General features: G+C 31.2%; 1 protein-coding gene across 5 annotated transcripts in view; it reads left to right on the top strand.

The window, feature by feature from the left end:
* Lrp1b (LDL receptor related protein 1B) overlaps positions 1-12,811 on the top strand; it is a 1,866,674-nt gene that overhangs the window by 1,643,301 nt on the left and 210,562 nt on the right. For all 5 annotated transcript variants that reach the window (XM_070023764.1, XM_070023773.1, XM_070023793.1 and 2 more), the window contains exons 64-66: positions 4,232-4,348; positions 4,451-4,570; positions 5,959-6,078. In XM_070023764.1, coding sequence (XP_069879865.1) covers positions 4,232-4,348; positions 4,451-4,570; positions 5,959-6,078 — 357 coding nt within the window. The remainder of the gene's footprint in view (positions 1-4,231; positions 4,349-4,450; positions 4,571-5,958; positions 6,079-12,811) is intronic.

Here is a 12,811-nt window from a genome sequence, read left to right on the forward strand (position 1 = left end):
TTTGGTGGCAATGGACAGACAGCAAACTTTTCCTTGATAGCCTTTTTTAGTTCACTCCATAGGTCACTCCAATCCCGTCCTGTCAAGATGAAGACACTGGTAGTCAATCATGGTGATTCTCTCAACATCCCAGTGGATGTTTGCCATGATTTGTCCTTCACAATAGAGTTCAAGATCCTTAGGCTTTCACTGAAGAAAGCAATGAAATGTCTTGGTAAAAAGCAGTTACTTTCTGCTATATAATTTTCTAATATCTAATTACAAAATTTTGGATTTCTGGATAGATACTCAAATGGACTGTGTTCCATATCTGGTTTACCACATACAATGGAAATTATTTCACATGGTGTGTGTATATGATTGAAAAGTAGTAAGCAATTCAATGAGAATGACGTGTTCCAAAATCCATTGCTTTTCTGACAAAATTTGCATGTTTGGCAAATACACTTCTCTTTGGCTTTTTAATTATGGCTTTTGTTTTCACACTAATAACATACATGGTGGAGTCTTTGTGGAATAGGTATTATATCTCTGGGTTTTTCTAAATACCAAATTGAAAAGGATGACAATGGAGCAAATTATATCACTGATCTTACTTAGATTTACTTATGAGCAGAAAGTTACTTGATTTTCAACAACCAAATAAACTTTCCCATGTTGCACAAAAAAAATTCAAATTTTATCTGTAATTTGTAGAACTAGAACAAGCCTGTTAAAATAAGCCTTGCATTAGGAAGATAACCTATTCTGATGAGATTCACTATTTTCTGAGGAAAGTCATTCTAATAAACAGCAACACTGTAGAAAATCATACTTAAAAAAAGTTTGTAGTTCCTGAACTCTAGTTTTAATATTGATTTTAATTACATATTGAAATTTTTACTTTCGTAAAAATTTAAGTACAATTTAAATAAAATAAGTTTTCACACTTACCTACATTTAGAATGTACGGTGGTGAATCATTTAATATTGCTTGAGGGAAAAGATATTGCTGGTATCTATTACCTATCTTATTTTTGTCCTATCCTGTTCAAATACCAGTATCTGCATATTTTATTCATTAATTAGAAAGTAAAAGTGATGTATATATGAAAATTATATATATTAAACTATATATGTAATTATATATATATAATTATATATAATGGTTATTACATATGTGATATATATAATTTTATATTTATCAATAATCTATGGCGTATAGCATTCTTGTGTCAAATTGAAGCCATTTAACATAAGCATTGAGTTATGTTTATCACCTTTGGGTTAATATGTAAAGTGAATTTTCTTAACAATTTTTAATATATAATAAATCATGACAAATGTTAGTCAGTGATGCACATAGAACTCTTGAGCTTACTTCTCCTGTGTAACTGATACTTTATGTCCTTTGACCAAAATTTCTCTAATGCTTCCACCTGCCTAGCCTTTGGTTATTGCCATTTTACTGTTTCTTTGAGCTTTAAATTTTTAAATTCCTCATAAAATTAAAAACTTTAACAATTTTTTTCTGCACCTTATTTATTTGACTTTGCCTTACATTCTGATTTCTTGTAAATTGTTATAAATGAAATAAACTATTTGGTCATTCATGTTAAATAGCAGTGAATTGTGAATGCAAACTATGTTTTCTCCATCTGTTTATCTATCTTTATCTATTGATAGAATTTTAAATTGATTGCACATTTCAACTATTATGAATAATACTGCAATAAATATTGGAGTACAGATATCCCCTAGATGTTCTTATTATATATATATATATATATATATATATATATATATATAAAAATAAGATAGTAACTCCAGACTGGGTATATATATATATATATATATATATATATATATACCCAGTCTGGAGTTACTATCTTATTTTTTTTGACAAAACTTCATGCAGTGTTTTATAACCTATCCTAACTTATATTCCTATCAACACTGCACAAATTTCTCTTTTTTCTACATATTGCCAAATTGTCATCATTTGTCATTTTTATAATACCCATTCATATAGAAATCAAAACATCTCATTATATTTTAATATTTTTATTTCCCAAATAAATACTTTTGAACATTTCTTCAGATACATATTGGCACCCAATAGGACAGCACCCAAGCCCTGAGTTCAAGTCTCACCACTGAAAATAAAAAGCAAAGTTTTTAAAAAAAAAAAGAAACGAAAAGAAAATCTGAGCACTTTTTCCCACTTATTGAGTTCTGTACTTAGAATATTAACCCATTATCAGAATATAGAGCTTATGGATATTGTCTCAGCACTTGTTTGATTCAGTGTGACACAGAAACATTTAGTTTGATGTTTATTTTTATTGTTGTTGACTAAATTTTGGAGTCAGATCTAAGCAAACTTTTTTCCCAATTCAACATCATGGACATTTTGCCTTATATTGTCTACCACTAGTTTTTCATGTTTGATTGATGTTATTATCTCTGTGATATTTAGAAAATAAATGTTTACTTGTAGTGATAAGCCAACACTTTGAGAATCTCTTTACATGACATTTGAGGAGTCATAGTGAGGTGAAAAATGACATGCAGGAGTCTGTGGAGTGTTTGATTTTGAACAGCTGCATTATCTTGCAGCTGACAGCCAAAGATGAAGGTAGCACAGCCTCTAAGAAAGCTGAGGTAAAAAAGGATTATAAGTGCAAGGCAAGTCGTGGCTACAATGGGAACTTGCAGTAAACCTACCTGGATTATATAATAAGAATTTCCCTAAAAATAATAAAATAAAAAGTAATTAAAGAACAAATACCCATAACTTTAATTGAGAAAGTTCTAAAGCCTGCTGCAAAGTAACATACATGAACCCTACACGGTGGTATTATGGATATAAAGAAGGGTGATACATCAAGAATTTCCCAGCATCATAAGTTTGCAGCTAAATGTCCTATGTTAAACAAATACAGCAAAGCCATCTAGAGAAAGATATAAAGATCTGATGTACTTTATCTGGCATTCATTTTTTTATTTTTATACATCTATTTTTGCTTAGGAAAGAACAATTAAGGGGAAATTTACATGAAGCAACAGGAACCCAAAAAAACTGTACAAGCTCAAAGTATGAGAAAATTAAATACTATGTAGCTTAAGCATTTAATATGATTAACAAAATTTATAGATTAGAGGTGAATAACATTTTAAGCTTTTTGCTTTATAGAAGTAAGCACACAGATTTATTTTTGAAATGTTTAAATTTCAACAATAATGTAATTATGAAAGAATAATGTAGTTTCCAAAGAAAGCTCAAAATACCACTTATTAATATTTGATTCACTGATTTGAACTAATAAAAAAATTAATATCATAGTCAGTGATTAATAATATATATGAGAGCATTACCCAAAAATAAGTGTTTACTGAACACAACATAATTATAAGAAGTCTTGGACCTGAATTCCAAGTTTGGCCCTTGAAAGTTGTAAGTGCTTCACTAAATTGTTAATACTCTTGAGCATTTTCCTCAGCTTTAAAATGGCCATATTGTTGTCCAACAGAGCAAATATTGAGATTAATGACATGATAGAGTCAATCCCAGGACCTAATGCAGCAGAGATTATTGAATGTTATTTGAGTATTATTACTAACTTTTATTGAAAATAAAATACTGCAAAAGGAGTGCATTAAAATTTATGTTATTCTATAACATAGAAGTATTCATTATAATAATAATATATATATCATATGTAAAAATATTTACCGTATATAAGACATTATCTTTATACATAATAATAGTATTACAGGAAATCTGATTCAAATCTGATACAGGAATCATTTAAGTTGTGTTTGAGACTATATATTGTGGACACATATACACATCTTAGCAACAAAGTGACAAATAAGAAATTATTTACTTAAAAATATAACAAATCTTTGAATTTTAGTGAGCTATGTTTCTCAATTTAACCTCTCAATGCCACTTTACTGAAGTGAGAACACATTTATATTCTTTTAAAATAGAGCTTTTATATTTATATGTTGCTAATTCCTTTTCTCTTAACAGTTCATTTGTGAAATGTAATCTGGAGTCTTCAGAGTTGCTCATGACCTGGCTGGAACTCTGAATAAAGTAGCCTTCTCAATGGAATTTTTCACAGTTGATGCTTGGATATAGTTAATATAATATTATAAGCATTTTGAATGTCAGAAAAGTTCTTTATAAGAAGTCAAGGGGTATTATTGCCATTCTGTCACACTTTTTTATTTTCTTTTCCAGCTGAATTTAAATGTCAGCCAGGCAGATTTCAGTGTGGAACTGGACTCTGTGCTCTGCCTGCCTTCATTTGTGATGGGGAAAATGATTGTGGAGACAATTCTGATGAACTCAACTGTGGTAGGTGATTAAATTCCTGGTTAAGGAACTGTTTACTGAGGTATATTCAGACATATGTATGTGATTATTTACTCTTTCTGGTTCTTCTTCTTCTTCTTTAAGATACACATGTCTGCCTGTCTGGTCAGTTCAAGTGTACTAAGAACCAGAAATGTATTCCGGTAAACCTTCGTTGTAATGGACAAGATGATTGTGGTGATGAAGAAGATGAACGAGACTGCCGTAAGTTACTCATAACATTGTTTTTTCTTCCTTCTGACTCTAATGGAACCTGGCCTAAAAATATTACTTACCTCAGAATCATAAATGAAGAAGAAAAAGGCGAGAATGATGGCTGGCCACGATTAATAGATATAAATTAGGATGGGCTTTTTTGAAGGCCTATGCAAATATGTAAGAAAATTACAACATGGAGGAGCCTTATTTAAAGGCTAACTTTGGATTATCACAAACATGAAAAAAATTGTATTCATCTACTTCATCCTTATGAACAACAACAAACAACATTGCAGTTAATTGTGGGATTTTCTTTCTACAAATTGATTTAGTTTGATGTTATTAATTAGGTATGGGTAATTTCTATTGCTTCATTTCTTACTTGACTTGCATTTTCCTCAGAAATATTTACTGAAAATTTGATGAGAAACAACATCTGGCAAATAATTTCACAAAAATACATATCAAAAACTATAAGCAGCACTCCATTTAGTAAAATTTAAAGCCATGTGGAAGTATAATAATAAAATATTTTAGTTTTGTTCATTTAGTTTCCATCTCTTTCCAAAATCTGTATTTCTTTAAAATGGTAGCAAAAAAAAATGTACACACTAAGCATAGATGCATGTAAACAGACACTCGTGAATTTATATGCACATATATTTATACATTCATAGTCATTCACAATTTCTAACACAGGTTTGAGTCACAGCTAAAGGATTAAGCACCTGTCAATTTTCAGGCTTTCAACAAAAATGGCTCTCAGTGTTTTGGTATTTCTGGAGCTTTATTTTATTCCTCTAAAACTTTTATCAGTAAATAATGTGCAGTCATCCAGCAATTTGATTAAGTTGGTGCATTGAGAATAAAGCCTGCACTAGTTCTTTATGTTTTGCCATTCTAGAAGGTGATCCATAAACTGACTAGGGTTTGTGGTCCGTTTACAGTCCAAATGAGATGTTCACCCCTTTCCTCAAAAAGTTAACCCAATGCCCAGATTTTGATTAAGGTTCATGCTTTTTAATCTGCATTTACACAATCAATTCCAATTTTAGTCTTTCTCCCCTTAGAAATACATACATAAAAATCTTAAACATATTTAGAAAAAATTAGTTTGCAAAAACATGAATTCTTTAAGTATTAATTCCCAAATATCTAATCAGTAGATGTTTACCCCTCATAGCTATTAATGTATCATTGTAGAAATATATTTTATTTTTTCTAGTGGAAAGGATATCAGGTACATCAACATTTCTTTACAACTAATAAAGTGTTAATATTCCTTACCTTCAATTCTCTATTGATTAAACTATCTTAAATATTTTAGTTTTTGCTTGTGTAAATAAAATATTTGTTCTTCAAAGCTACATATTAACAGGTATTTTCTACTTAAGCTGAAAACAGCTGTTCTCCAGACTATTTCCAATGTAAAACTACCAAACATTGCATTTCCAAACTGTGGGTTTGTGATGAGGATCCTGACTGCGCTGATGCATCTGATGAAGCCAACTGTGGTGAGAGTCTATTCATCTTTGTGTTATCTGTGTTGGCCACAGGCAAAAAATTCTGAACACAATTCAGACAAAACTGAGGCTTTACATGGGAAATTTGGTCGAGGTGCTCACTGTGTCATAACAAATTTAGGTCAGCTATTTCATACAGTACCTACAGTTAAGATGGGAGTTGGGGGATTGCTTAATGTAACCCAAAGTTCTTCATGGACAAGTAAGACATTTTTTACTCTAAGTAAATTGCAATTCTAGTAGGAATAATAATAATAATAAAAGTATTTGGGAAACAGACATATTCATTTAAGTGAATGTTTATAATCTACTTAGAAAATATTAATAATAACAGGAATGAAGAGGAATTCCTGTATGTGATTAACATTGTCAACGTATATTTTAAATATTAATTGAGCCAATTGTGTAGGTAGATATACCAATGCAATATTAATAGAGTTGAGAAAGCATTTAACTTAGTAATGGATTATTTAAAAAACAAACTTTTTACAAATAATAATATAGAATTTTCATTCTTCATATGCAGAATTATTTAAATGCATTAGTGTGATTCCACAGTTCACTTCCTTACTTTTAACAGAGTAAATGAAAATATTGAAAAATCCTTAAGATTTCTGAAAGTGCATTTATACTGAACAACATATATGAGGTACATGTGTAATCATTGGCAATATGTCCTTAAGTTGTTTACCTACTATTATCTTCTATGTATTTTTTCTTTGAAACATGGACCCAATCATCACACCTTATTAAACATAAAACTACCACTTTCCACTTTATGAAATTTAATTTTTTAATTTAATTTTATTGTAAAGATGCTGTAAAGAGGGGTACAGTTACATGAGTAAAGTAATGAGTATATTTCTTCTTTTTTTTGTTGTTGTTGATCATGGGCTTGAACTCTAGGCTTGGGCGCTATTCCTCAGCTCTTCAGCCCAAGGCAAGCACGTACTTCTTGAGCCACAACGCCACTTCCAATGAATATATTTCTTGTCAAACATTGTTACCTCTTCCTTTGTTTTTCTCCTGCTAGCCCTGAAATTAATTTTATAATGCATTCAAAAATATCAAATTGCCATTTAAGAATTTTCATAGCAATTATTAAGGAATTTATTAGATTATATTATATCATCTACATTGCTCTATTTTCTTTTCCATTTTTTTAATTAAAGCAAAGTAGAATAAAGACTTAATAACTTTGAGTGATTTTTTGTTTGTAGTTTTATGCTCTATGTTTTGGCATGATATAACTGGTTTGATAGATTACATTTTTTCAAAATTGCATAACCTGCTGTTAGGCTGTTTTTAATTCGTGTCCTAGCTATAACCATATCAACTATGCCTTATAAAAGGAAATTTTACCTCCTACATGAGCTTTGTATTTCCATGGCCTAATTTTTCCAACTTGACACTTGAACATATTTAAACCAAACTATAAAAGCAATCATCATATGCTTTTATTTACTTTTTATTGTGTAACCAAGAATTTTGTGTCAGAGGACACTTGTCATAAGAAAGTACTGCATAGTGCTGGTGGTATAGATCAGTGATGGAGTGCTATCTAGCACTTAATGCTTTGTATTCAGTAAACCAAAAATAAAACAATCTAAGAGATATTTTTGTCAAGAGACAGCATGTGTATTTCAAATTATAAACTATTTTCAATATACAGACCCAAATAGAAAGCTACATATTTATACCAAGGGCAATTTTTAGCAGATTTTAGTATTTTAAACAAGGTATCTCTTTAAAAGTTGAGATTTCTACAGTAACACTTTGACCTTTGCTTTTTGATTTCACTTTCTGTCCAAATGTCATGTGCATCATTAATATATATATATATGTATTTTGTAAAAATGTTTATTTTATGAACATGTGTCTATTAACTAAAAGTTTATTGGATTTTTTCTAAATACACAGTGATATAATATTTTCTAACTTATTCTGAAGTTTAGTATTTTCCTGTGTTTTGCATATTAATATATACCCATTATTAATTCATTTCTCTACTAAAGGTTAAGTCTTAAAATTATCAGCAAAGTAAGTGTAAAATACTATGTGCAACTTGTTGTCAGCCACTTTGCTAGAAGTACTGATGCAGACATGACAGCAGGGAGTGGAAGAACTCTTCATGCTATATTCAGTAATAAGCTGAATTACATTCATGGTGAAAGGTTTGAGATGATCCTGAAGAAAGAAACTTCAATATTGGTTTCTACATTATAGCAATACATCATAATGTTTCAATTTAGTTATTTATCAATTTAGGTTTTTGGAAAGTGATATCAACTGATGTTTACAATGCCATTAAAAAATGATACTTTCAGGATTTAAAGATATTCCACAAGTTCAAGGAATTCTGAAGGAACAATTCTGTGCTATTAAACTGAAGAATGGATGAAACAACTAAATTCTCTATCTAGGAAAACAAGCATTTTGTTATGTCATGTGTTTAGTGTTTTAAGTCAGTGTTTCCTGGATGTAACTACACGTGACGAGTCTATTTTTACTAGCAAACGAATGATATGAATATTCTGCAGCTCCTCTACACTGCTGTGTGGCTATGAATCAAGGGTGTAATTTCTACAATGGGATGAGGATGTTTTTGATGAAGGAAAATGCTGAGAGACTAGAATTTCCACCATGTACTATCCCAGATCTCTTCTGAAATATTTAGGAAATAGTGATCATAGTCTTTACATTAGCATCTAGGAAAGAAAAATAGCCTTGTATCTATCTATACATTACCTGGATGGCTGGTGATCTTTTCTGGATGCTTGATCCGACCTGCACAGATGGGTACGCTGGCCTGTTCTTGGAGCATCTCCTCTTATTTTGGAGTGTGTGCTTCCAGAGATGGCCAAATCTCCATCTTGTTTGATGCAGGATAGTTTCAAATTATTGCTGAAACATGAGACTTTCTGAATCAAGATTTCCCACAAAGAAGCCCCAATGACTTAACCGGTTAGCAGGCACAGAGATACTTCATTCTGCAAACTTCACAGGCTTTTTTTGTTTGTTTCTTTGCCTTTTTTTTTTCTTTCTTTCCTTCTTTTTTTTTTTTTTTAACGAAACAAGAATGTTACTTATCTAACTGCTACTTTAACCCCCATAGATTTGTTACTGGATTTTATTCATGGCATGTACCCAACGCTATGTGTTCATTTTTTTTGTATTTGTTTTGTTCTATTTTATTTTTTCTGGAAGCTGGCCCCACCCCAACCTTAGATAACTGTGGATCAGCATGGCACTCATCATCACAATGTTCCTGGCCTATTGCCAATAAATCTGGACATAGCATTGTTATGTTTAGGACTGTTCAATTCTCTTTCTCAAAAGCTATCATGAACCAGAGGACCTTCAAATTTCTCTAATTCTGTAAAACAAATGGCCATGTCATACCTTGTTCATTAGTTAGCTAGTACTTGCCTATGAGGAAAGTAATAAAACATTACATTTTTTAATATTTTTTGTTATTTTTCATATTATACTTGTTTTGCCCCAAATGGTTAGTTTAAAAAGAAAAGATAAAGTAAAAGAAAAATTATTATTAAACATCTTAAAATCAACATTATATGTTAGACATTTTCACAATATATTATTTAGGTTTTCTAAAATTTTTCAATAGTCATATGAAAATAAATGTTTAAATGATAATGTAGGAAAATATTTGTTTACATGAAGAAGCTGCTGCTAATTTAATGTGTTATATTCTGTACAGGTCTATATGAATGTTTTTTGTGGTAAAGTAATATTGTGGTTTTCTTTGATCTGTTTATTTTGTATAATTAAGTCTTTTTCATTTTTTGTGACATTTGTTTATGTGTGTATGTATATCCACTAGAGAAGGAGAAAAAGAAAGAAAGCATATTTTTATTGAAAATTATTTATTCCAAGAGAGCCCAGAAAAAAAGCCTGGCTATATGAATGGGACCAGGATATCTTTTTTAAACTTTCATAAAAAGTAATGAGAAACTTGTATGTGAATATCTATGTATCTAAGTGAAGAGAACATATGCTTTTATTTTCAGGTTTCACTTGAATTCAATAACTTTGTACATGTATTGATTGTCTGACAAAATATGTGAACTTATTTGTTGACATTCCGTTAAAAAGAGAAAATCTTTTTCTCTTTTCACAAAAACAGAAAACCATGGGATTTAAATTTAGTTGCACAAAGCTAGTGAGGAGCCTAAACAATAAGTCAGAAGGCATGCCAACTCTAGATAGATCTGCAGAAAGAGCCATGAGAGCAAATTGCTTTTGTCGGGTGAGATTAAAATTGAATTCAAAAAGAGCACAATTCATTTTAATAAGAATGATTTATTGATGTAGTAGTTGAGTTTAAAAAAAGACACCGAATTGAGAATTTAATATTCTGTGATATTTTTGTTTGAAAAGCTTTATCTTTGTCTGACTGCTTTCTCATTTGGGGCCAAGTACATTTTATTCTCTAAAACTACAAAATAATATTCTCTGCCTACACATAATTCTGATTGCACACTTCTCATAGCAAGTTAAAAGAATAATAATTAAACATTTATAGAGGTAAAAACACTGAAGCAGATGAGGAGCTTAATAAAAATAAATTTCCCAAGACATACATTTGGAAAAAAGAGAAAATATCTATGTTTTGGTTTGGGATTTCTTTTTCTTTTCTTTCCTTTTCTTTTTTTTTCTTTTCCTTTCTTTTCTTTTTTCTTTCTTTTCTTTCTTTGTTTCTTTTAGCATAAAATTCTATTCAAGTATCTTTTGGGATGCTAATTTCCTTAGAGAACTTTCTACCCTTTACACTTTCAAATGTTATTCAGATTTGTTTACTACCATGCATATACGATTAGGTTGCATGTAATTGATAATTAGAAGTGAAACATATTTTTTAAAAACCAACATTAGTAGAACTTTTTTTTCCCCAGTTTTCTGGTGGTTTATTGGAGATAAGTCTCTTGGACTTTCCTGCCTGGGCTGACTTTGAACTGCAATCTCCAGATCTCAGCCTCCTGAGTAGCTAGGATTATAGGCTTGGGCCACTGACACCAGGCTTACTAGTAAAACTTTTAAGTCCACTTTAAATAAATTTGGTTTCTATGTCTGAAATAAGTTGAAGGCTTCAAGTAGTATAGTATTTTTATTTTATAGTATAGTATTATAGTATAGTATATTCAAGTAGTATAGTATTATGAGAAGACTATCACTTTATAGACATTAATGCTTCCATTCAAAATATAATGACTAGTTTAGAGTTATAACAGTAGTTATTAATTTTGTGCTCTGAGTAAGGTGAACATATATTATATAGATGTTTACTCAATTTTAATTTTTTTATTTTTTATTTTTAATTTTTTTATGCTCAATCTTTTTTTCTACATAATGTTTTTTTTTTTTATTGTGAAAATACCCTACAGAGGGGTTACAATTACATGAGCAAGGTAATGAGTAGATTTCTTATGAAGCAAAGGAGGAGGCAAAAGTGCTTGATGCGCAGTCTTAAATGTACAATCCAGGGTACAAACCTCTCTCATAAAAACTTAGTCATTAGCTTTTATTTGCTTAATGGTTGTATGGAAAATAATGGAAATGGAAGGAAAGGTGATAGAGTCTAAACTGATTTAAGTCTGTCATATGTGCTGGATTACTAAAGTAAACAAAATATAGTGTTTTAAAGATCAATTAAAATATTAATCCTTTAAGTCCTCCATTTCTCCAAACATCTTGCTGGATACTGTAAAATGACAACCAACAGAAACTCTCCACGAGGAATTTCATTTTGCTTAAAGTGAAAGTGGCTTAAAAAATAAGTTAGAGCAGAGATGGCAGTGGTTCACGATTATGATCCTAGCTCCTCAGGAGGCTAAGATACCAGGATCATGGTTCAAAGCCAGCCCTGGAAGGAAAAATCCGCGAGATTTTATCTCTAATTAACCACCAGAAAACCAGAAGTGGTGCTGTGGCTCAAGTCGTAGAGCGCTTGCCTTGAGCTGAAGAGCTGTGGCCCAGAGTTCTAGCCCTGTGACAGACAAAATGTCGAAAAACACAACTTTGGCGGGGGAAGCGGGGGTTGGGGAGGGGATGGGAAGGGATGGGAAGGGGAAACAAAGGAGGAGGCAACAATGCTTGCCTTGTAATTACCTTGTAATTACCTTGCCCATGTAATTGTAACCCTTCTATACGGTATTTTCACAATTAAAGAAATGAAAATAAATAAGTTAGAGCACAAATTAATCTTTTTGCCTGAAGTGTCTCACTTCTGTAAATCATATTGTCTATATGACTAGAATCTTTCCCAATTCAGTATCTTAAGAGGCAAGCTCCAATATATAAATGTTATCCTTTTGGGGGCTGGGAAGGTGGCTCAGTGGTAGAGCGCTTGCCTTGCATGCATGGGGCCCTGGGTTCGATTCCTCAGGACCACATAAGCAAAAGAAAAAAGCCGGAAGTGGCTCTCTGGCTCAAGTGGTAGAGCACTAGCCTTGAGATGAAGAGCTGAGGTACACTGCCTAGGCCCAGAGTTCAGGCCCCACGACCGGACCCAATAAATAAAAATTAAAAAAAAAAATGTTATCCTTTTGTGTGGATACTGAATTTTCACTGTTTTAATCAAGATAAAAAGGAAGAAGCCAGGTTCCTATGTCTTAAAATTATAATCCCAGTTATTTACAAGTCTTAGATCCAAAGGATCTTAGTTCAAAGCAAGCCAAGACAGAAAAGAGAGCAAATTTTCTTC

Source organism: Dipodomys merriami, unplaced genomic scaffold (genome assembly GCF_024711535.1).
Source record: "Dipodomys merriami isolate MVZ:Mamm:240054 unplaced genomic scaffold, mDipMer1.0.p SCAF_1, whole genome shotgun sequence".
Classification (NCBI taxonomy): Eukaryota; Metazoa; Chordata; class Mammalia; order Rodentia; family Heteromyidae; genus Dipodomys; species Dipodomys merriami.